The 25,974-nt window shown below is 37.2% G+C and overlaps 2 protein-coding genes across 4 annotated transcripts; both read left to right on the plus strand.

Annotated features, from left to right (window-relative positions):
• The first annotated feature begins 895 nt into the window (after positions 1–895).
• Positions 896–22,384, plus strand: LOC110102341 (pentatricopeptide repeat-containing protein At5g18390, mitochondrial). Of its 3 annotated transcripts, none has more exons than XM_028696306.1 (2): positions 896–2,486; positions 22,249–22,384. In XM_028696306.1, the coding sequence occupies exon 1, from the start codon at positions 1,004–1,006 to the stop codon at positions 2,405–2,407; it is 1,404 nt and encodes a 467-aa protein (XP_028552139.1). In that variant the 5' UTR covers positions 896–1,003; the 3' UTR covers positions 2,408–2,486; positions 22,249–22,384. The 3 variants fall into 3 exon arrangements, with proteins under 3 accessions (XP_028552139.1, XP_028552138.1, XP_028552137.1); XM_028696305.1 differs by lacking the exon at positions 22,249–22,384 and adding an exon at positions 11,334–12,042; XM_028696304.1 differs by lacking the exon at positions 22,249–22,384 and adding an exon at positions 11,329–12,041 and having other exon boundaries at positions 897–2,486.
• Positions 10,982–24,584, plus strand: LOC110102342 (transcription factor bHLH77). Its single transcript, XM_028696334.1, has 11 exons — positions 10,982–11,020; positions 11,110–11,171; positions 11,329–11,403; positions 22,191–22,824; positions 22,910–23,122; positions 23,206–23,271; positions 23,359–23,427; positions 23,510–23,581; positions 23,656–23,883; positions 23,971–24,073; positions 24,161–24,584. Exons 1-11 carry the CDS (start codon positions 10,982–10,984, stop codon positions 24,199–24,201), a joined length of 1,602 nt encoding a protein of 533 aa, XP_028552167.1. The 3' UTR covers positions 24,202–24,584.
• The last annotated feature ends 1,390 nt before the right edge of the window (positions 24,585–25,974 follow it).

The raw sequence follows: 25,974 nt of genomic DNA on the forward strand, positions 1-25,974 counted from the left end.
GCAACAGGCGGTAGAGATTGGTTTTTTTTTTTGGGGGACATTTAGGCCATTTAAGGCAAACTCACACACACAACGCATACACAAAGGCTCGAACCCAAGACCTCTTAGTTGGAAGCCTAAGCTCTCAACCAACAAGACAAGGTGAGCTGTGTGTGCGGTAGAGATTGGTGGCGATAGTGAAGTTAGGTTGCGGTGTCTTTTAAAACTTGGCTGAAAATATGTGAGTTTAGAGTATATAAAAAATGAACTATGTAAATAAGAAATTATTTTTGTATTCTTTTATCATCAAATGAATTATTAAATTTTTTAAGTCTCTTAAATTTGAAATACTTAGCATTTTTTCTTCAACAAATCAGACAATCCTGAAGAAAGAATTGTTTCATTTCAAGTGCAAGAATTAGAAACTTCAACTGAAAACAGTAGACTCAACGTTTCAGCAGAAAACAGCATGCGCATAGGAGGGTATCGAGAGAGAAAGGAATATAGTAAATCCTTGAAAATTAGGGTTTTTTAACTTCTCACAACTAGACTTGATCATTAGTTCCTAGAGAAATTTACCGATTTAGCTGGAGCATCAACTAAATATGACTGCTGCAATTGCAATTCTTAAATTTTTGTTCAATCTGATGCGATTTATGACCTTAGAACTGGGGAAAGAAAATTGTATTACGATCCTTGCTGATCATATTAAAAATGTCTTAGGAGTTAGGAGTGCTACACGTTACTCAAAAACTGTAAAAGCTTCATGACCATTAAATTTTCTTAGTAGTACCAAAAAGAAGTCTTTTTTTCATCGATCTAAATATATTATATTTATTTTATCTGCATTTAAAATGCGTGCATCCTTTACATACGATCGATCAAATAACATAAAAAGTTGATAATTTTAAAACTTTCTGCTACTGTTTTGGTGGTCTTTTCGGATTTGCGCAAAGCTTTTTCAGTTTTTCTTCTGTTCCACTAGTAATCCAGCCACTTCCGCGGTTACCGCCGCAGCTATGCGATGCTCCACTACTTCGCCGGCATCGTCCTCCGCCGGCAGGGCGGCTGCATCTCTACTATACTTCATACTACGCTGCCGTCCATTCGCCTAGCAGAAACCCGTAAACTAGCTTGCCTTCCCCTTCCTATTCCACCTGCGACGCCGCCACCACGCGACGACTACTTCGCCGCAATTCACCATATCTCCAACATCGTCCGGCGAGACTTCTACCTGGAACGCACTCTCAATCGCCTTCGCTTGCCGCCTCCGACACCCGACATCGTCCTTCGCGTCCTTCGCGCCACCGCCGGCTCCCACCCCCTTCAAGCCCTTCGCTTCTTTTCCTGGGCCCGCTCCCGCCCCTCCTACTCTCCGTCCTCCCCCGAGTTCGACGCTCTCCTCCTCGGTCTTGGCCGTCACCGCCTCTTCCCCCATCTCTGGCGCCTCGCCGCCGACATGCGATCCCTCTCCCTCCCCCTTTCCTCATCCACCTTCGCCTCCATTATCACCTCCTACGCGGAAGCCTCTCTTCCCGATCTCGCCGTCGATATCTTCAACCGCATGCGCCGATTCTCCTGCCCCCAGACCACTGAGGTTTACAACGCCCTCCTCTCCGCTCTTTGCCAAGCTCGCAACTTTCACGGCGCTTATTCCCTTGTCCGCCGCATGCACCGCAGATCCGTCTCCCCTGACCGCAGCACTTTCTCCATCCTCGTCGACGCATGGTGCGCCGCCGGCAAGCTCCGCGAGGCACAAGATTTCCTCGAGGAAATGGCCCGTCGCGGCTTCTCGCCTCCTGTTCGCGGCCGCGATCTTCTCATCGACGGTCTCGTCCGTGCCGGCCACCTCGAGTCTGCAAAACGTATTGTTCTTCGATTGACTAAGGAGGGCCTCCTCCCTGATGTGTCCACATTCAATTCCCTCCTCGAAGCTCTCTGTAACGCCGCCGAAATTGACTTCTGCGTTGATCTCCTTCAGGATGCCAACGACCTTGGCCTCTGCCCAGACATATCGACTTACAAGGCACTAATACCGGCGGTGTCAAAGGCTGGGAAGATCGAGGAGGCTTTCAGGCTTTTAAACTGCGCAATGGAGGAGGGGCACCGTCCATTCCCTAGTCTTTACGCCGCTATTGTGAAGGCCATGTGCCGCGCCGGGAGGTTTGCCGACGCCTTCGTGTTCTTTGGCGACATGAAGGAGAGGGGTCATCCGCCTAACCGTCCTGTATACACCATGCTTGTGAAAATGTGTGTGAGGGGAGGGAGGGTGGTAGAAGCGGCTAATTTTTTGTTGGAGATGACTGAGATGGGGCTGGTACCGAGATCTCAGAGTTTTGATATTGTGGTGGAGGGGTTGAGGCATTGTGGTAAGCATGAGCTGGCAAGAAGGATGGAACAGCTTGAGGTTGAATTTCTGCGATCTTAAGTTTCCATTGGTTGCTTGATCGGCAGCCAAAGAGAGGCAAAATTTTTTATTTCTTATATTGGTCTATGGGTTCATTGAGGTAAGTGATGTGTTTCTCTGATGTTTAATATACTTTCTTTGAGCATGAACATGCATACTTTTACCATATATCGATATCAAGATTTAGCCAAAATGAATTCTATATTTTTTCTTGCAATGTGTGCCGTTATAAGTCACATTTTAGCAGAACCATACTAATAGTAACTTAAGGGGCTATTTGGCTGCTTAGCCAATATTTACTTAAGATTTAGGAAAAAAACTTTTGGACACAAAAATCTTACCACCTTCTTAAATAGTTAAATCTCACCTTCCTCCTAATTTAGGCTAAATTTATGATTCAGTAAAATGCGGGGAATTAGGATTTAAGAGACTTAGCCGTTTTAAAATGACAAATTCATTTCTTATTTACTGTTTGATTCGTCAAATCAAGTTCCCAATAACTCCATTTGCTTCATTTTTCTGCTGTTTTGAGAAAGCTTTTTATATATGCTTCTCCGGTAGAAAACTTCATTTTTTGAACCAATGTTTCTTAAAACTGTCTTTTACAAAACTAAAAAAAAAAAAAAAAACAAACGAAGCATTAATGCCATTTGTCCTCATTATTCTTCTTTTTCTCTTTCATTTATGTTCTAAATGTTGAAAATATTTGTCAAATAGTTTGCTAGGATTTAATCAGATTTAATATCCATGTTCCCAAATAACTTTCTTGAGTTAATACCCCCAGGATTTATTATATCTAAATTTATAAAATTTACTAAATCCTATATGAAATAAATTCTACTTGTATCCAAACAATCTCAAGACTAACTTATATAAGATGAGATTTTAGGTTCATCAACTTTTGAGTAACTATCTTAAATTTATTGTTCTTAAGCTACTAGGTGAATAATCTAATTTTACATTTTCACTTCAGAAAATGCCATCCTGATGAAGTAATGCTTCGGCGATGGATTTGGAATTTAGTACCTTGAGTGTCATAAGGCTTTTTTTTCCCTATTGTTAATATTGTTTATGATTTGAAGAATTGTAGATGAGATTAGTTTCACTAAGAAAATTGAGTTATTGGATTCAAATTATACTATTGTCAATGCTAGAATCTTACTAGTAAATACAAAAGGTGTGTCTCTAGCTATGTTGCATCGATACACCTATTTATGAAGGCGTGCTGTATCTAATACACCGATTCACGGATACGCTTTCGATACACCACCGATACGTGTCAGATACGCCAAAGCTGTATCCAATTAAAATACTATTTAATTTCAAAAGGACATTCGTATATGATATGCGTGTCAGTTGAAAAAAAAAAGATGCGTCATATTTACTTCCGCAGCTACGAGCAAGGTTCTCTCATTTCCGAGATGGATTTGAGTCTCTTGATGATATGAGAATATTAGAAATTATTAATCTTTCACTTGATGAGTCTGAATTAGAAGCTATGATATTCATTGAAGATGACATAAAAGTTCAAAGACAAACCACTGAAGAAGCTAATCATATCATTCCCTCTATCGAATAGTTGAAACTTCATGTGCTAGATAATTTATGTTTATGCTTTTGTTGTTGTACTAACATGAATGAATATTTTAAGTAATACATAGTGATGCTTATTATAAAATGTCCCAAGTCTTTCTAGTTGATGGATGTCCAAGTGCCTGTGTAACTATTGATGTGCTTCAAGCTAACAATAAAATCATCTGAGAAAGTTTTTCTATGAAAAAAATTAATCTCCAACAATTTTTCTTCCATCATTTCCATCTCCATCAATTTTGCCTCCAATGTTCCACCAAGCAGCCCTCTGTGTTTCTTATTCACTTCATGCCATATCAATGATCCGGTGTATTATTAATGACACCTCATTAATTTATGGACTAGTGTAATTATTTTATCATTATTATTTAACTTATTCATCAATACGTGGGCTATTGTAATTATTTTATAATTATTATTCTTTGATTTTATATGTTTCTTATTAAAATCTCTCTTAAAATTGTATAAATACTAAACAAATATTGAAATGAACACTCAACTTATTCTTTTTCTAATTATTGTCACGATATTAAAGCTATAGGCTTTTGTTCTCAGTATTTTTACAATTCACAACCTTTATAACTATATTGCCTAGAATTTCTAAGCTTTTATTTCTACAGGTCTCTTTTCACTCCACCTGGTCTTCTCATTTATAGCTTTTATCATGCAGCCATATCTATTTCACTCTTTCCTCTTTGCAACTAATTACTATCATTTTTATTTCCTATGGATCATAAATAAACCCATGTTCTTTTTGTCTTAGGTTCATTTAATGTGTGAATCCATTCAAAATTTCATTTAAATGGAAAGAATTACCTCATGCGGTCATAATTGGTTTGCAACTTCTTAAAGGAAAGAAAAAAAATTAGGCCATTTACTTGGCATTAGATCTTAGCAAGGTGATCCCATATATCAAATAATTGTATGAGAGGATTGTTGAAGGCTTTGAGCGGTAAAAAGTTACTTTGAGAAAGGAGACAATCTAATCAAGCGCGAGGAGATTTCTAGAAAAGATGTTTGGAAGAGAGAAGTTCAAACTTTATTAATGTTTCAATGTCTGCATAAATGTGAGGGATTATATCTCTGATGGACCAATCCATCTTGGACCGGTCAAGGTTGGGCCGGTCCCTCCTGGACCGGCCAAACATTATGTGAGGTGGAAGTGGGATCTTCCACCCGGACGCCCCCCTTGGGGTGGGGCCTAAAGAGCAATTCAAATGAGGGGGGAAGGGCTGTTTTGGGATTTGCTAGGTTAATGTATGATTTAAGTAGTTTGTTTACCCTAGGATTAGGGTATGTGATGTTTTTGCTGAATTGAGAGTTTCTTAGGTTAAGGGGGGCTCTAGATGGCGGCTAGGGATCTGGGAGAGTCAGATATTCCTCTCCAATTGAAGATCCAATTATATCTTGTCTTCCTTTCATAGCTATTTCTATAAGGTGTTCTTATGTGTTTCTTGAAGTTTCTTCATCCTAGTTTCCATGTGTTTGTTTTCTGGTTTTGTTGGAATTGAATTTTAGCCAAGGATTTGAGCAATTTCTTCATCCACTTCCTATCAATCTCATATTTCATTTTAAGGATATGTTTTTTTTTTTTTGGAAAATTATATATATTTATATATATAACATCTAGTCATAAGTCTAATGTAAGAAACATTTCAATAACTTTGAAAAAAAATTATAAGGTGATCAGAGGTGAATTTTAGGGGATATATATGTGGGCACATTCCTTCCAAAAGTTTAAACATACTATTTTATATATAAATATGCCCCCATTATTTGATATTTGTTGTACGAAATATTCAATTTGTGCCAAAAAATAATTGAATGTGTTCTCTTTAAGAAAACTTTTGACTGTACCATTGAATATGATATTAGTATGGTTTAAAGTAAACTTTGTAAAGTATTTAATTTATATAAGTGTTAGAAAGTATATAATTAAAGAAAAAAAATTATGTAATTAAAGTTTGAAAAAAATTATGAATTGAACAACATAATATTTTTCTTAGAGTAATAAAATAAGAATCATACAAATATATGATCTTGAGATTAGATCATTCTTTTTAAGTTTAGGTGATCATATATTAAAAAGTTCATTAATTTATTCTTTGGTTCCATCAATATATTGCATCTCAAACTTATATATCTAAGAAATGGGAAAAATCTCAAAATAATCCTCCACGATTATTTGTATGTTGCCAATGTAGTCTCTGAGTATCATATTTATCCAACATCCGATATTTGATGTTTGAGGAATCGAGTGGAGAATTAACTTTGAGATTTATTTATTTCTTGAAGGTACTAATCTAAGTTAGCATTAAAATATTTCATCTCAAGGCCTATGTTGTTTGACAACCCGATTATATTGATGTTTGGTCTATGATTTGTAAGCAAAATATCCGTTAGCTCCCTGAGTGGAATTTGATCAATAACTGACCATGTGCACTTCATATCTAGAATTGGCTTTATGTATACTTGAACTAATCTTGCGCCTTAGTTTCAATTCATAAAATATTTAAGATAAATTTCTATCCTACAAAAAAAGCTTCGCTTCATTATGCTATAGCTACCTATTTCACCATAACCCCATATATGAAGATAGAGTCAATAATATCTGCCATAGAGTTATCAAAAGAGCATATTATATCTGCCAACAACGAAGTATATAACCATAGTTTAGTTAAATGGTAGGGTTGGTTATGGTCTCATGATTCTGATAGGGAACATTTGAAGATCTCAAGTATTTCCTATCAAATCTGTAATATTTGATGAAATGGAAGCGGAAAACAGCGAGATACAATTGATCCTCTATTTGAGAGGAGGATCGTTCTCTCCCAATCTCTAGACACCTCTAGAGCCCAAAAGAAATCAAAGAGATCAAATTTCAGCCAAATTCAAGATGCCCTAACCCTAGGAAAACAAAGTATTTAATGCATACAAATCAAAAGGAATTCCCTAAACAATCCCTACATTCAATTTCCCTCCTAGAATCCATTCAAAAACCTTCCTAAATGAGCTCCAAGGATTCGCATGTGTGCGGCTAACTGAAGAGGTGGAAAATCCTTACCAAATCCTGAGCCGGTTCCGCGTGGACCGGCTGGACCGGTCTAACAATACTCCCCTCCCAAAGATCCACCTTGTCCTCAAGGTGGAGATATGCTCGTATTCCCGTGGAGGTGGCCATCCTTGATGTGGCTGAAAATCCTTACCAAATTGCTGACTCAAGGGTTGCACTGAAAGAGAAATATCCCATCCCTTCTCCATCCCGATCACATCCAGCTTATGTGGTCCCACCATAAAATCTTCCCCCACCTCTTGTAGGCCCCTAGCCATGGTCTTAAGTGATACCATGATTTTGGATAGCCCTGCATCTCCCCTTATAACCACCTTTCTCCCATCCACCATTAATTCCATCGTGAGTGCTCCCTAATTGTTCTTGGTTTCTCCTAAGGTTTGTAACCACTTCATTCCAAGAATGACATCAGTACTTCCTAACTCTAGTGGGAGAAAGTCCTCCCTTACCTGAATCCCCTGGATGGTTAACGCCACTCCTCTACAGATCCCCTGGCCTTTTTTCACCTTCCATGTACCCATCATCACTCTATAACAATCGGTGTCCACCAATCCGATTCCACCAATTTCACTCCCAATTGGTCGACGACCTGAGTGAAAATGAAATTATGGATAACCCCACTATCAATTAGCATCACCACCTCCCTTCCCTCTATCTCTCCCTTCACCTTTATTATATGATTCGTAGTGAATCCTACCACTGAGTTTAGGGAAACCTCAGCCATATCCAAGTGTAGCTTCTCCTCCATCTCCTCTGTATCCTCCTCACCTCCCTCAATTTCCTCGTCATCGCAGACGGTAAGAACCTGAAGAGTTCGGTTCTTGCACCGATGCCCTGGAGTATACTTCTCCTCGCACCTGAAACACAACCCCTTTGTCCTCTTCTCTTGCATCTCCTTCTCTGTCAGCCTCTTGAAATTTTCCCCACTCCCTCCTCCTATTGGCTTCTCCCTGGTGGTCTCATTAATGTTGCCTGATGCAGGCCCCTTGGGTGCTAAAAGAGTGGTTGTAGTCTTATAAGAGCCTCCTGAGCTGCTGCTCCTGCTCCCTTCTCCAAATTCTTCTGATTTTCCACCAGCTGTGTCAACTTCATGGCCTCCCCCAAGCCACTAGACAACAGAACTTTCACTGCCTCTCAGATCTCTACCTTCTACCCCTTCATGAAGTTCCCCTCTAATACGATATCTTATAATCGCTCCACCCTACTAGCCAGGTGCTCGAACCGCTCCCGGTACTCTGCTACCGATCCCTCCTGCACCAGAGCAAAGAACTGCTCATAGAAATCTCCTCCCCGATCAGTTTGTAAACGTTATATTATTCATTCTTTGAATTTCCTCCAGTTCTTGATAGGCCTCCTCTGGTCTCTCCACTGAAACCACGATATGGCTTTTTCTTCCAAGCACAATTCCGTTGTTGTCAGCTTCTCCTCCTCCGTCAGCCCATTGACGGCGAAGTAACGTTCGACCTTGTAAATCCACCCATACGCATCTTCTCCTTCGAATATGGGCATCTTCAACTTCCTCACCTTCTGGTCGCCACCATTTCCCCTGATTCTCCCATAATTTCCCCTCTCCCAAGTTCTAGGTCCATCCCATGTTTCCCGATCTTCCCTTGCTCTGCCATAGCCCCTACCCCCTTCGAAATCCCCCATTCTTTCTTCAAAATCAGCACCTCGGCGGCCGTATTATCCCTCCTGGCGTTCCCCGTATCCACCTACCCTTTCTTCCCTCTGGATAGGCTCCAGATGGGGTCTTCTTCCTTCTCCTTCCATGATTTCCACCACATCTTCCTACCTATGAATTTTAGAATTCATATTTTTTCCTTCTACTCTTTCGCCACGGAAGCCGCCGTTTGGTTTTGAACTTCTAACATCTTCTTCATCATGTCCTGGAGATCGGCGACTTACTCTTCCATGGAGGAAATCCTTTCCTCCATTGTCGTCTTGATTTGGTTTATCTCTCCTTCAAGCCTTTCCTCCAGGGCATCAACTTTTTTGGCCGCCATCTCGATCTGAACTTTTGCAAATTCAAAAATTCAGGATTTGGATTGCAAAAACAGCAATTTCGTCTCTTCTGGACCAAAATTCAGCCGTTGAAATTTGTCAAAATCAGCCCACGAACGGTCCCAAGACTTGCTATGATACCAATTTGATAGGGAACACTTGAAGATTTCAAGTATTTCCTATCAATCTTCGGAAAACAGTGAGCTTTCTTACCAAAATCTACACAAAAACCGGAAAACAGTAGAAAATTTGTAATATTTGATGAAATGGAAGTGGAAAATAGCGAGATACAATTGATCCTCTATTCGAGAGGAGGATCGTTATGTTCGAATCTCTAGACGTCGCTAGAGCCCAAAAGAAATTAAAGAGATCTCAAATTTCAGCCAAATTCAAGATGCCCTAACCCTAGGAAAACAAAGTATTTAATGCATTCAAAAGGAATTCCCTAAACAATCCCTACATTCAATTTCCCTCCTAGAATCCGTTTAAAAACCTTCCTAAATGAGCTCCCAGGGATTCGTGTGCGTGCGGCTAACGGAAGAGGCAGAGATGTTCCGCCTCGTTCATGCCTGGGCCGGTCCCGCGTGGGCCGACTAGACCGGTCTAACATATTCTTGGATCCTTGTTAAATTACATAGTCTCAATCAACATTTGCCAGAGTTGAAAATTTTTTGAAAAAGATTGGATGGAGAGTTCAAGGTTGGCTCATGGAAGAAGCTAAGGGAAAAAAAAAAACAAAAAGAAAAATCAAACAGATTTCAAAAGGCTTGTGGGTTGTTACAACAATAAGAACATTAATTAAGCTATACGATTTTCTAAGGATTGTTAGAAAGAACAACAAAAACTAATTATTCAAAATCACACCAATGATGGCCATGTTGAGAGTGAATCTTAACCGGAGGGAGCAATTCTCAAAACTTATTAAAATTTCAAAATCTAATATCCACCAAATTCTAAACATTTAAATGAAAATGTAATCACAAAAACTTAAAATTAAAATCCTTTCACTCTTCATAAAGATTTGACGAGGATGATGATTTGAAGAATAATTTCAGCTCACTAAGAGCAAATGTCTTGTGGAATATATTACTACAATTCATTCTCAGTTAATTCATTGTCAACAGAGATGTGACACGTGTCCTCTATATGATTTTACTGCAAAATGACATCAATATATCACGGTCCCGACCAAAGTCAGCATGTTCCCTAATAGTTAAAAACCCATTGAGGAATGAATTATAGGGTATACTCTATACAATATAAAGCCCTCTGTTAGTTAAGGTTGACTTAAATTCATCTTTTTAGATAAACATCCACCCCAGGTCTACATGATACTCTTGGACAATGCAACCCATGGCGGTTGACAAGGTTCCTTCAATTATGTTAGGTTAACTGTCTCTTCTAACTAAGTAGACCAGAGACTATGACAACCCAGAACAACGGAACCATAGGATCTTGATCAAGCTTGTCTTCATTCCCCCCATCACCTATTTTAAATTTATTGATAAATTTTAATTCTTTAAAATCCCCAAAATCCAATTTTTAAAATTCTTAAAATTATTGGTACTATACATTGGGTACTCAATGCCTATCTCACGACTAGCTTTAATCGAAAGTTCCCTCTCATCATATATATAAAAAAAAAATCCCTCTCATCATTAGGAGGGGTAATTAACTATAGGAGATTGCATCTATAGGAAACCAGAACTCATATAATAAAGTCTTTGCAAAATGAGGGTGAAATATCTATGTAGTGTCTTATCTGAAAATCGAATCTGCCTTCTGAAAATTTACCCAGGTATCTAAATCCGTTAAAACTCTCCCCATCAACAAAAGACAATGTGGAGAGGCGAAGGCATGAGTTTTTGGAGCCCACAACCTACAACATATATTCAAAATGAGAGATAATAGTATATATTATTTGCTATTTGTAGATGACAATCAATATTGGTTGGATTATTTTCACAGTGAAGGTAAGAATAATGGAGAAAAATATAACGTTGTTAGAGGGATGGATCTTTGAATTCTAAAATGCCTATCAATTGCTCTATTCTTTCAACAGGGCTCAAAATCTATTAAGCACAAGCAGATTTCTGATATGCAGCTCCATTTTTCTCATCCTTGGTTAATAAATTTGTCTTAGCCACTCAAGCTTGGGGCTTATTTGGACCTTATCTTTACCTGATGTGTGACTACTCACATCCTTATCAAATTATTAGGATCTTTGAGTTCACTGCATCAATCACTCTATATTATACTCATTGGATTCGATTTTTTGCAGTTCAGTATATGTGGATGCTGCTGCTGCTAATCTCTCTAGAATATATGCCCGTGTTGTGAGGGCCAATTTGAACTGGTCGATTTGAATAAACAAACACCTTGTCATCCTTGATCAAACGAAAGTGAACGAGGAGATGTGAATGGCGGCCGTATTAGGATAGGATATTCAAGGCATTGTGGTTTTATCTCTTGATAGAGATGCCAAACTTGCAGCGAAGGGAGACCGAGCAGAGAGGGATTGGGGATTTGTGCGGCTCTTGCGATTTTGTTCAACAGTAAGGAAGAGGATTAAGGGAGTGTGGATTTCATTCAACCGAAAGGAAGATGAAGAATGAGAGGTTTACACGAATCTATTTGATAGATAGAAAGAGAGAAGAGGCGAGTGAGAAATTATTCTGTGCAGAGGCTGGACAGCTCTATGTCGTGCAACCACATCAGTGGCACTGAGCAGTACCGATCGAGTCGCGGTACACAACGAAGGGGTGATGTGGCGCATTCTGGTTAGTCTTTGGACGGCATTCGACATCTACGCAAAATAATTAATCCATTGGCGAGGGTGGAGCAAGTTATTTATTTTTCCTTAAATGTAAATGAAAATAGTATTATATATATATTAAGTTTGTTAGAAAGGAGTTCATTCCCTTATGATATTGACTGTTGATGCAATATATCCGTACAAGTAAAATGAAAATTTTTGGAAAAAAAAAAAAGAAATGGAATGATTGTGTCTTAATTAGTATAAATTTCAGATGATATTCCTTAAATCGTTACTATATTAAAAGTTATAATTTGATAAATAAAATATAAAATATTGTTTCTTGTAAAATGATGCTTTTATCTTATCAAGTATGCATCTTTAAATTTTCATAAATAAAATATTTAATGATTATTTAGGATGACTCATATGCATATTATTTTCTATTTAATTTAAATTGTTATATTATAAAATTATAATTAGCCATTGAATTTGATGATCGGAATTCAATCCATTAAATGAAATGTTTTCATTTAAGGCTCTTATAAATTTGATGGCTATGCATTCGAAAAAAGAGGGGCAAATGAGAATAATAGGTATGTATTGGGGTTGGCATTTTTTTTCCCATATTATGATCGTGTGCACCAATGTTTCATTTGGTTGTTCTAGTGTGTAGGGGATCAGGGGTGTCAATATTTGACATGAACCAAAAATCCGACCAAAAAGTTTCGGGTTTAGGTCAACTCGTTTGAGAAATAGGTCGGACTCGGGTTCGGGATTTTGACCTATTTGTAAAATCGGGCTAGGTTCAGGTTGATCCGAATACCTGAAACTAGCTTGGGTTGACCTTGGAATATCGTGCTCTCTGGTGTCGTCCCGTGACCCTGGTTTACCCGGGAATATCACGCTCACTGGCGTCATCCCGTGACCGCATCTGGTCGAGTCGTCTCGTTGGCGTTGTCCCGTGATCGTCATACCCACACTACCAGCTGCCGCTATGTCGCAGGCCCACAACTGGCTTTGTCGGTGCATCTGGTCGAGTTGTCGACAACTCGACGTCGTCCCATCAGTGTGCCGCCAGAATCCAGACACGTTTCGACGTCGTACAGTCCTGTAGCGTGCACGAATACTCGTTTGGTCTAGTTGAGTCATTCTATCATTGACGTCCCTCGCACATTCCAACAGTGGCAAAACCACAGGCGACAAGCAAGATGTTGAAATTTCTCCCGTAGGCGGATGCTCAGCTAGGGTTTCATGTCGAGTCCGGGTTGCATTTTCTGACCCGTATGTGAAAATGGGTCGGATTGGAGTCGTGCAAAGAATAGCAGATCTGTATTGGGTTCGACCCGATCCCGACCCATAACCCAATTTTGACACCCCTACTAGTGTGGAGGTTGTTGATGATTCAAGATTGGCCTAATCTCAAGATACAATCCTTAGTTTATGTTGTTAAGTGGATAAAAAGTTCTAGTTGATGCATCCTTTTCAATAAACTTTTTTTTGTTCTTCCAGATTTACTAGATTTCAAGCTAGACACATTTGGACTTGCAAGTGGTGTCAATATACAGTAGTTGCTACGTTTTATGTTAAATTGATCAAATGAATTTTGCTTTTATTTTTATGATGGCAATCTTGTGTAATTGCTAGTTGATGCATCCTTTCAATAACTAGTTATAAAATTTGACTGCTTAATAAAAAAAGGAAAACAATTAGCTAAGTACAATTGGTTGGGACGGCTCTTTTTTCTTTCTTAAAGCAACTTTATAGCATCAAAATTTTAATTTTTATATTAATTTTTTTAAGAAGCAGGAAGAAAACCGTCACGAATTAAGACTTAAATCATATTTAGCACAAGAAAATATTTATTGAAAATAGCTTTACAAAACAGCTCACTTTTTTCTTCTTGTTTATTTGGTTTTGATGTCCGATTGGTTCCTACTTTGCATCAGTTGTGTCAGCAAGAGGGGACACATTATTTAATTGATGTCTTTGGATTAATTTCAGAGGACAACTCTGCTGCTAATGATATGGAAGGGAACTAAATTCATAGTGATAATTATATGCTCATGACATTGTGATGTCATGAGCATGTTTCATCCTTAAACCTCACATTAAGTATGGCTCAATGTCAGTGGCACATGAAGGCTTACATAATAAAGGAAAGGGAAAACAAAAAAATGAAAGAGACTCAAGATGAGTCTAATTTCGTACAATCGAAGGTGAGAACTCGAGTCAAGTAACATAGCCGAGGATGAGCGACAGACGAGATCTGTTTAGTCGGCCTTAGTAAGTACTCTTTATGATGGGGACATTTAGGCTAATTAAGATAAATTCATACACATTATTTATGTAAGATTCGAATTCAAGATCTTTTCGTTCATAGTCAAAGTTCCCAGCCGATAGATCATGGTGAGTACTAATGGACAAATAGTTTGGATGATTAGACATCATTGTTAGTGAATTTAGCAGTATAATATGAGAGATTATTATGTGCGGACATCGGACACAACTTATCGTTCAAAGACGAATTAGGTGCAACCACATCATCCAATACTGAGCCGTGGTACTTAGTAGGGGGTGACGTGGTACATTTTCATTGGGCTCTGGATGACGTTCGGTGTCCGCATAGAATAATTCATCAATTATTATTGAGAAAAGAGTGAGGCTAACTCTTTGGTGAGCTACCGAGATTCGATCCTAGACAACTTGAGATCTTCAGTCATGACCCAAATAGATCATTGGCCAACAACTTGTTGGACTGGGTTCAAGATATGAAAACGATTTGATCAATCTTTAAAATTTGGGTCTATTTCTAGGGAGTATGAGTAGTTCCTCCAGCCACAATTATTGTTCTTTTGTCTATCTTATTGAGGTTTCGTTTGGGATGATTTTTTTATTGCTTCTTTAAGCTGGTTTTTAAAATTTATTTAATGATATGTTTAATATTTCAAATGCTTAAGATTTAAGATAATTAAAAGTCAAAAGTTATTATCTCCTAGACTCTTAGCTATTTTAAATCTAATCATTAAAAATTTATAATTATATTAAAAAAAAGGTTTGAGAAAAATAATTATATTTTTACATATATTGACACTCCAATCTAAATCAATTGTGATGTGATGTGATCTTCTTAAATGTATTGATATTTATTTCTTTTATTATACTGCAAAGGAAATTATTAATATGAAATGAGTATTTTTAGTATGCTTAACCTAAACTTTAGAAAATATCTTCATTCTATTAAATGAATGATATGTGATGTATGCATGTTATGTCCTTTGTCCAATAATCTTGGTATTTGTTTTTCTATCTCAAAAGATAAACTTGCATGTAGTATGATGATGACATGCATCTCTTATGAAAGATCAAAACAAGTGGATAGTATGGGAAATGATGATATACCAGATCAAGATCTCATGGTCCCGTCATCCCGGGCCAACATGGTTTCTGGTCCTCTTAGTCAAAAGAGGTAGTTGACAAACCTAACAGGATGATCCTTATCGACAGCCATGGGTTTCTTCGTTCAAGGGTACTTTGTAGACCTAGAGTGAATATTTGCCTATCGAGACATATTTGAATCCACTTTAGCTAATAGAGGACTTTGTGCTCTATCAATCATATCCTATTGATTCATTACTCAAGATTTTTAAGTCATTGGGGAACGTACGGGCTTTAACCATGATCGTAATTTAATGGTGTCATTTGACAAAAAAACTACCCAGTTAGAGGGTTCTAGTTATAACCATTTACTTGTTGTGCCATTTGACAGCAAAACCATCGATTAGGGGATGCGTTCCATGTCCTTACTAGCAAAGAATGAATTCTAGTGATATTCTCGACTAGACATCTTTATGAGCTAAAGTTATTTTCAAACTTGTTGACCCCGACAAATTATCGTTGAGGGTGTATGAGTATTTTGATTTAGTTGTTTTTGAATTTTATTTTAATTTTAAACATTAATATCATTTATAAATACATTAAATTCAATTGAATGTATTTTAAATGTTTGGTGTCCCCTTGAGTTGAGATTTTTTGTCAATACGGGCATCTTTGATGTATTTATGGATATGATCATTTCATTAATTGGACCTTATCAACTATGTTTGCTTGCAAATAGAGGATTGAGTCAAGCTCCTAATTAATGGAATTACTATACAGTTATTGAAACCTTGGATATTCATTTTAACATGTGAATTTTCTTTGTAAGAGACCTTAAAGATCTAATACGAATGTATAAAACCAAATACTTCGATCGGAGCTACGATCATGTATTTTCTTGATGATTCAAGACATGTCAATTTTGATCCATTTAAGGAGACATATCAGACTTGAATTTAAGTTTTTATCTTTGACCAGCACAACATTCTCATACGTCACATATGTACATGCATCACGCTCATCGGGGCCCATACAAGTCTATATTTTTAAATGCATTTTTCATGATGTGCTTGTATTGTGGTTATATGTATGCAACATATCAGGTGCAAATGACATATTTGCATGTTTTTACACACGCTTATGCTTTCATCTACATGTTAAAATACTTATTTATGTACTTGTGTATTTTCATGTATGCATATACCTACTTACATGATATTTTGCATGTTGCACTTTGTGTTGATATGATGTGTAGTGGCCTATTGCACTAACATGGTGTATGATGTATTTGTATGATATATATGTATGATGCATCCATACATTACATGTATGTTTCTATAATATATTTACATGATAATTCAATGCCTTCATATAGTGCATAGTATATTCACATATTGACGTAGCACATTATTACTGTGCATCACATTTTACACATTGAATAATGTGCTTACATTATATATTTTAAGTTTTGTGATGCGTATATGCATGATGTGAATGCATTAGTGTGCATTTCAATGCATGGGGATATTTTTACTATATTCTGTCATAGCCAGCTATGCAAATGACCATCACCGACAAGCATACAAGGTCTTATTTTGGAATATGCAAACATGTTTTGTCCGCTTGTATGAGTGTTGTGGATATGGTGGCATGCTTCAATAGTGTATAACATCGCACTACAGGTTATCCATTGCTTTATGTAGGTAGGCTGTCGTGTAATGTAAGTTTTATTTAAAACTGCCTATAGTCCAGCACTAGGTATTCATGAGTCACCAACTGTTACATTTAGGTGAACTACACTAAGTGCGTATCTTCCAATGTTGCTTGTAGGAGGGTTCTAGCGCTATGTTACGGGTCACTCGTGGCTTCTTGCATGTAAGTTTTCATCCATTGTAAGCTATGTTAAATTTGTTTACAGTTCTTCAGTGGATATCCAAATGTCATTGGCCATCGTATGCAGACTGTTGTGTACAAGATGAATTTCTACAATGGCTTATAGATGCTTGCATTTATTACAGGCTCGTTGCTTTTTCATGCAACCAGTTTTTTATACTTGATGCAATTTTTTACTAATGTCTGGAGAGAGTCCACCATACTTGCAGCACATTCACTATCATTGTTAGTAGGTAGGACCGCTGCATGTATTGCAAACCTTGCACAATCATATGTGGGCAAGTTGTACTGAATGCAAACCTTCTAGTGCTAATCGTAGGTGTTTGAATTTACTACTGTTCTTATGTATTTTCTTGTATATAGCACGTTGTGTGCATAACAGGTCTTCTATAGTGGCTTATAAGTGCTCGTATTTATCATGACTCGACTGCCTTTGTTTACATGATACTGATGTATTTGCTGAAAGCTTGATTGTTATTGACTATATATACACCCTAGCATTTATTGTAGGATGCCTGTGTATGTCTGCATGAAATATCCCATTTGCAGGTAAGTTTAGTGTGTTCATTTGTATGTTAATGTGGACTGCCGATGAATTATACTTCATTCTAAACACTGGTTGTGAACGATGCTATTATGTGTACTTCAGATCTTCTGCCTTTTCTTGTAGGTATTGCACTTATTAGGATTTTTTTGCCTTGTCTTGTAGATGATGCGTTGCATGCATTATAATTATATTATCTATGTTAGTAGGGAATCCATCACATTCGTTGCATAGTGATTTTGAGCAGGCTGTTGTATTTGTTGTAAGGTCATCATATTCTTTTTATATTTCCCTTCATTACTTGCAGAGGTTCAATGTATTTGCTTTCAAGTTGGTATTAACTGTAGAGAAGTTGTTATAGTCATTGTGTATCTCCGTGCTTTGCTCATAAGCATATCATTGCATGTCTTATGTTACCACTCATGAATAGTTCATTGTGTGCATTAGAACTCCTTCGTGGTTTGATATGTTTGCTTGCTAGATTGATACAACTATCCCACACCAATCACTATCATTCATATATGATTTACAATGCTTATTAGGATAGATTTGTGTATACTTGCAACTAAATCACACATCCTCATTAATTATTGCTGATCAATGCTTACAAGAAAATCATGCTTGGAGTTTTGTTCAATACATGTCCCCTGCTTGCATATTTTTGCATTTAATTTTTATTATTTTGTGATTTTGATTTTTATGTTGACCTTAAAGTCAGATCCCTATGAGTTTCGTTCAAGTTCAGTCCATGTAGTTTTGTTCATACATGTTCGATCCCATTTAGTTTTGTTCAAGTTCCGTTCCATATGGTCTGAACTTTGGTAACTTCCTGGTGTCTCCCCCATTTTGAGGAATTTTTGGGAGTTGAGCACTCCCACCACACTACGAAAAGCATGTATGGTAGATGTCTGGCGACTCCGCGATCATGGTTTTTAATCCCACCATGCTACGAAAAGCTTGTATGTGTCTTTGAGGTACTTGTGTAATGAATTAATAATTTTTTTCCATAGGCAAAGAAGTACATGCATCGGTACCTAGGGTTATCCCCGCTAGGGGTGTAAACGAGTCAAGTCGAGCTCGAGTCAAGGGTGTTCGAGCTCAACTCACGAGTCAAATACTGAGCTCGAACTTGAGTCGAGCTTGACTCGCGACACTGAAATATGCTCGTCGAGCTACTCGATTTTGCACCCGAGTTCTGATCCACGTTTAAGTTTTGATCCTGCATCTGAGTTTCGATACAATTTTACCATCCTGTATCTTTTTTTAGCCCATGGTCTCGTCATGCGTGCTGTTCTAGTCGAGTGTGTGATTCCTATCTTTTGGAGTGAAATTCATCTTCTGACATGCAATTTTTCTTCCCTGTCACAAGTCGCTCGATGAGTAGTCGAGTCGAGAGAAGGGTTGTTAAAGCTCAAGCTCAATAAACCTGTCCAGATCAAAATCCTATTCGATCTTGACTCGATAACTCAATAAGCACGACTAGTCGAACCATTAACAATTCGAGCTCGAGCCATCTCGTGAGTCGGCTTGACTCAGTTACACCACTAGTCCCCAACACGCAAACAAAAGCATATATAGGGCCTACCCACTTTGCCGCAAAGATCGCATTTAGTTCCCTCCCACAACGCTAAGAAAAATGTGTATATGTGGTCCTTCGGTGTGCTACAAGCAACGATAATGGGATTTTGGGAGTTTTATGGCTAGAAATCGTTTATACCTTATGTGGATGAAAGACGATGATGGCGATTTTGAGGAGACGACAGTGACTAAAATGCACAAAATTTTCTCTCTTTTTTTGGCGCTTTCCTTATATATATAAATATATATAGAGAGAGAAGTGAGTGGCTCCCCTAGCATCGTTTTCTCGCACGAAAGAGCGGTTCAGCTATTGCGCACTCAAGCCAAAGCCAAGGTGTGGTGAGAGAAAATGAATTGTGAAGAGACTATGAGAGTAAATTTGTTTATGTTAGAGAGAATTAGGGCTTTTGAGAGTGAACTAGGTGGGCTTTTTGGAAGTGGGATGGGCTATGGGCTATAGTGGCCTATTTGAGTTCGGTGTAAAGCTATAGGGGGAAGATAAAGGGTTGTTTGGCTATGAGGATTTGGATGAGAAAATTGAATGAGTGAGGGGCTATTTGGCTGTGAGGAGGAACGAGAGAAGAGAAAGGCCGCAAGAATAGATAGTTCACGTTGATGGAGATGTATCTGTGTATAGGGGAATGGGTCAGAGTGTTGGTGGATGATTGGAATTGTTGTATGGGCTAGAGGAATATGGTTGTTGGCTTACCGGTGTAGCAGCTGGAGTTCGATTGTAGAAAGAAGGCAGTTAGGGAGTTGGGTATGAGGAGTTCAAGGTTGATTGATGTAGAAGGGTATGAAGACTTGCTCGACTTATGAGGTGGGAAGTTGGAGGGCTGTAGTGGGTCGACCAGATATTAGATTAGAAGCAACGGGCTTGGTGTGGGAGGTAGCGATGGAAACAGGGAAATCGAGCATATGAGGTTTGGATCGAGTGTTAGGTGCATGTATTGGGTACTGGAGTGGGGAGATCAACAGTGAGGGATCTCAGATCGATGGAAGAATTGGAAGTTGGGTGTAGGAGATTGGTGGATCAGGTCAGACATGGGCTATAGTGGATATGTGGATCAAATTACTAAGATCGGGATATGCAATGGGTTTGGCTTGTTGTGTGCAACTTTGACAGGGAGGCTGAGGTCCGAGCTGTTACATGCGGTTTAGACGAGGAAGGAAGGAGGGAGTTTGACTGCAGGTTTCAAGCAAGGAGGAGCTACGACTATGTAGTCAAATAGAGGGGGAGTTCAGGTGGAGATCAAAGAGTGGGAGGAGGATTGGTCACGAGCTGCTTGTGTGCGGGAAATTAAAAAATGAGGTTGTTCGTCTTCATTTTATTAATGCGAACAGAGCATGATCGAGGCATTAGATTTACACAGGGAATGTGTGAGGCGAGCTTTTCGACACTGATCTACAGGAATTAAAATCGAATTTGAGTTGATTTTCTAGCACATATGGAGGTCAACACTTACTACTTTTTATTTGTGATGTCCCAGAATTTAAATTGAAAGAATTATTCTTTTAATCTTTTAATAAATAATAACCAGAGTTATATAATATCATATATCAGTAACAAATAAGAAAACAAATTATATAATTCAAAACATTAATGTACACATATGTATTCATTCTAAAAAATCATATACAATGCTCAAGATATATACAATCATCACATATCTATTTTGTCATGAGTACAAAAGAATTGCTAAAACAAAAAGAAATAGAACCTTAAGAATCCTGACTAGTTTCACATTCCTCATCATCTACCCTGATTTGAAATCATTCAACCACATATAATGAGCTAAAAAGTCCAACAAGTCATCAAAACATATACTTGATAGCATGTGTACATTCCTATATGATTTTACTACATTGATTTGATTTCAACAGTCTTTATTGATGTTTGGACCCACTTAAGTAAAAGAAGCTAAACTCTTAAACATCGAGGCATCTTTTGTTGTAATGGTTGGAATTTCTGAAAGAAATCCATAGTTAAATGCGCTCATTCTGAAACAATTTTGGAATTGGTGACATATTATGAAGTTACACTAATATGATAAAATCGTGAGGCTCTTAGGTCAAAGAGGACAATATTTTGATAGTTAAGTTTGAGCTGTTACATTATTATCTTCAAGAGTTTTATAGTTTATATACATTTTAATTGTTTTTATTATTTTCATTTAAATCCATTAATGCATTCTCATTATTAGATACACTTTTAATTACTTATGTGAGTTTTATGTTGTATAGTTTTTAAATTTTTTAAAATTTTTCTCACATATTTGGTATCATGTCATCATTATTATGTAAGTTTTTTTATTTTTTAATAAAATTATTTTTATTACATCATTTAGTTTGATCCTGGTTATACCAATCGATTTGTGAATCTCTCATTGCAGTTCATTGTCTAGTATAATTTTCACAATTTTGATAAAAATAATAATTTACTAATTATTTTATAAAGTAAAAAAAAATTAATCACAAAAAATTAAAATAAATTGTGATTCACATGATAAAAAATAATAAAAAAAGAGTTAATGACATCTCATAAATAATTATTTCATCTCGAAACTGACATATAATAATACCATCACATTATTCTATTTTTTTAAAGCAAATACAATAAAATGATATTTTTTCTCTTCTCCCGCAAAATCATCTCTCTATGAGTCCCAAAAAGATCCTCTCTCTCGCTCTCGCTCTCGCTCGCTCTCTCTCTCTGTCTCTGTCTCTCTCTCTCTCTTCCTTACCCATAGATTACAGAAAACATGAGATACTTCTTTGAGATAGCTTCTAGCTGCATAGGAGACCATTCTCCACTATTTCCTCCCAACCTGTAGCTTAAGGGTCAACCCTTTCTCCTTCCTTTAATTTCTCTTATATCTTATAACGCCTTCCCCCTCTCCAAAGCTCCCCTCTTTCTCCTCTTTTCTTCCCAGTTCTCCCCAAAAGGTCCTTCCTTTTACTTTCTTTTTTGATTCCTGCTCCAAATTCCTTTCAGGGTCTTCAAAATCTCAGCATTCTTTTCTTTTTTGATTCCTGCTCCAAATTCCTTTCAGGGTCTTCAAAATCTCAGCATTCTTTTCGCGCTGCGTTCTCTAACGCTACAATTCAGTAAAGGAGAAGACTTTTCCTCCCCGGAGATGAATTACGAACCGCCGCCTCGGGATCAGCTTCTTCCCTCGTGCCTCCCCAACCTCAACTGGAATCACTCCATGGACTTCCTGGCCACCATTCTTCCCTCGCAGACAACTCCGGCGGCGGCTGTTGCCATTTCTGGCGAGTTCTCCAGCTTCATGGACGACCCTCTTAATTCCATGCATATCAACAGTTTGATGTCGGCTCCCAACGACCCTGCATTCACCGAAAGGGCGGCAAATTACTCCTCTAACGCTGAGAACTATGGATCAATTATGGGCCAATTCGGCCTTCCGCAGGCTGGAAGACTTTCCAGGGTTTCGAGCAGGAAGTTTCTTAATGCTAAGGAGAGCCCAATTCAAAGCCTTGCACAGTCGGAGATAGGAGATGGAGAGTTTGGAAGTGGCCTGGAAGATTCTTCGGTGACTAATCCTGCTTCAGTAACTGGAGATAGAACCGTGAAGAAGAGAAAGGCAGCATACAAGAGCAAAGGAAAGGTATTAGAATTATAATTTAATGTATTTTGCTTAACTTTGATTTAAGTTATCATTATATGTAAAGTTCAAACTTTTTTCATTATAGCTAGCAGAGGGGAATAATCTAAATGCAAAGAAATGCCGGTCTGCTGAGAGTACTGAAAAAGATGAAGCTAGCGAGAAGGCGAAGGAAGATCAGAATATTGATAAGAAGAATGGGAAGGTTAATGGTTTGAAAATCCTTGATCCTCCTACAGACTACATCCATGTCAGGGCAAGAAGAGGCCAAGCAACAGATAGCCATAGCCTTGCTGAAAGGGTAAAGTTAGCTAATATTATGGACAAAAAAAAAATCAATTTTTGGCATCTCCTCTTTGATATTTATGTTAATTTTCATTTCAGGTTAGAAGGGAAAAGATCAGCCTGAGAATGAAGCTGCTTCAAGATCTTGTACCGGGTTGCAACAAGGTATGGTTAGTACAATTTGGGGAATGAGTACGATAAGAACTAGTTTGTTGTTTTAAAAATTAGATTTTGATGTGCTTTTTATGATAGATAACTGGAAAAGCACTCATGCTTGATGAAATCATAAACTATGTACAGTCATTGCAACGGCAAGTTGAGGTATGAGATTGCATCAAAATGATATATTATATATAGTTTGTTCAATTACTTCAACGGCTATATCTTTCACTTTTTGTTGCAGTTCCTTTCAATGAAGCTAGCCACGGTGAATCCACGGCTTGATTTCAACTTGGATAATCTCATTACAAAGGAGGTAAAAACTGCAATCAGTTTTTTTTTACTCAATTTATGATATATATATTTTCTAAACATGGCTTTTGCTTACAGTCTCTTACAAATCATGCAAAAGCTTTGTTATCAAATTCACTTATCCCCATAGACAATTTACCTGCTGCTATTCCTTTTGTTCACCAATCGAGGGAGGGAATCCCGTTTCCTCGCACTGTTTCAAATGTATTTGAGACCAATTGCTCCATGAGTCAATATGAGTCAATTCTTTATCAACCTTCAAGTATGGAATCATCTCTTGATATGTTTGGAGGTGCTACTTCTCAGGTATTTAAGAGCCTAGCAAAAATAATCTACGAAGTATGATAAAGAAAACTTTACAGAGTGATCTGATTTATTTTTGTTCTATTTCAGGTGGGGAATCTTTTGGAAGATGTGTTTCATAATGTTATTCAAACAAGCTTTGGTCAAAACCAGCAGAACCAGCAGATTGGAGTGACCTCACCAAGCTTTCATGGTAATCAAAATAAAATTTAAAAATCTTTTCACTTTCATGAGTTTGATAATTGGAAGATGGAAAATTATAGTCGTAGATGATTTTCAGCAGGACAATTGTCAACAGCAAACATGAAGATTGAGCACTAATTGTGTTAGCCTCCATTCAAATTGCAAGAACTCTTTTTATATTGAGAGATCTGCATGGAGTAACTATAGTATGATCTAAATTAACAATTTAAGTGGTCAATAGCTTCCATTTAATTTCCTCTTTTTTTCTTGGGTTACTGATTGCTGCTTAGTATTTGTTCAGCAGCCATTGTAAGATCTTTGTTGGCTACTGGATACTGGCATATGTGGTGAAATATATGTCTTAACACCACATGAAAGATGTAATTTGGTGAGAGTAAGGGTGGGGGGAGAGGACAGAGAGAGTGTAGGTGGAAATTGGATTCCATTGCAGCCACTTTGTTGTATTAAAGTTGACTGTATTACTATCAATTTAACGAGTATTGTTTCAGTTGCTGCCTCAATACCCTTCTAATTTTTACTTTGTGGTTATTTGATTGCTTGAAATTAGAAAAAAAATATTTTAAAAACTTGTTTGTTATTTCTATCATTTGGTTGGATGTAATCTGAACCTTACTGTTGAATCAGACTTCATAAATCTTCTCAAAACTCCCATTATGACTCATTTTTTGCTTGTAAATCGACATATTATGATTGCATTTTTAAGTGAAAAATGAAATCATTCCATGTTTGTAAATTTTGGAATTCAAATTAATTTATAATTATGTGGGATTAAGTGATAGAATCTGATTAACTGTGTTTTTTAATCTGATTGTCTAAGTGCTCTTATGTTTCTCACACAAAATAAGCAAAAATAATAATTTTTCTGAATGCATTATTTATGTGCAAACAATCAAATCAGCTTTTATGATCTGTGGTGTGTGTGTGGTGAGGAATTAGACATATAGCTGAATTAGTGGATTAGTTAATTTGTGCATTAGCTGTTGAGGAGGAAGGGGCCCATTGTTCCTAATCTTTCCAGTCTTGAAAGGGACCTTACAGAATAAGATCTAAAGCTCCCTCTTCTCTTTGTTCTAACGAGTAATGATTTTTCATTTTCAGAGCCAGCTAGCACTGCAAAATAAAATACCAGAGCCTTCATCACCAACAAGATGTACAGCCGGCTGCCACTATTATATGATAGAGGAAGCTTTGTGATGTTGCGTTATGGTACAAATTAGGCACAAATTAATCATTAATCTTATACATAGACGTGACTTCATGATTTTTTTTTTTTAAAATTTTTATTGCTTAATTCATGAAAACAATACAGGTGTTAGCTAGGAGGCTGAAACACTGAGTAATACAAGTTTAACTAAAATATTAGTAAGATGGATATTTGATAATATGAAAAGAATTTTATTGCATGCTCTTCTCTTTGACTCTTTTTGAGAAAGATTTCTTTAATTTGATGGCATCTTCTTCACTCTTCTTGCTTGATTGAATCATATAAATCTGTTGTCTTGTTTATATGGTTATTCTTTTTTTATGTTTATATAAAAAGGATAATTTCTTTATGATGAAATGAATAAGGGAAGGTGAAAGAAGAAATCCCTACTAAGGACTTATTTATGAAGACAAGTAGAATCTTTTGGACAGGCAAGGAAGAAAGAAGAATGTCAAATTTTAAATCTAAAAAATTGTAAATGAGCAAAGGATAAAATCTAATTAAAGAAATTTATTTCAAGGAGCCTAGATACAATAAACCTAATTAAGGCAATTGCAAGGAAGAAAAAAATGGTAATAAGAAGGACAAATAAAGCTTTATAATAACATCAATTGTAAATATGCAAAGTATGAATTTGGTATGGTTTTGACAATTGCATATCATCACTTCAATCATATCATATCTAT

The sequence above is a fragment of the Dendrobium catenatum genome, unplaced genomic scaffold (genome assembly GCF_001605985.2).
Source record: "Dendrobium catenatum unplaced genomic scaffold, ASM160598v2 fragScaff_scaffold_733, whole genome shotgun sequence".
NCBI classification, from domain to species: domain Eukaryota; kingdom Viridiplantae; phylum Streptophyta; class Magnoliopsida; order Asparagales; family Orchidaceae; genus Dendrobium; species Dendrobium catenatum.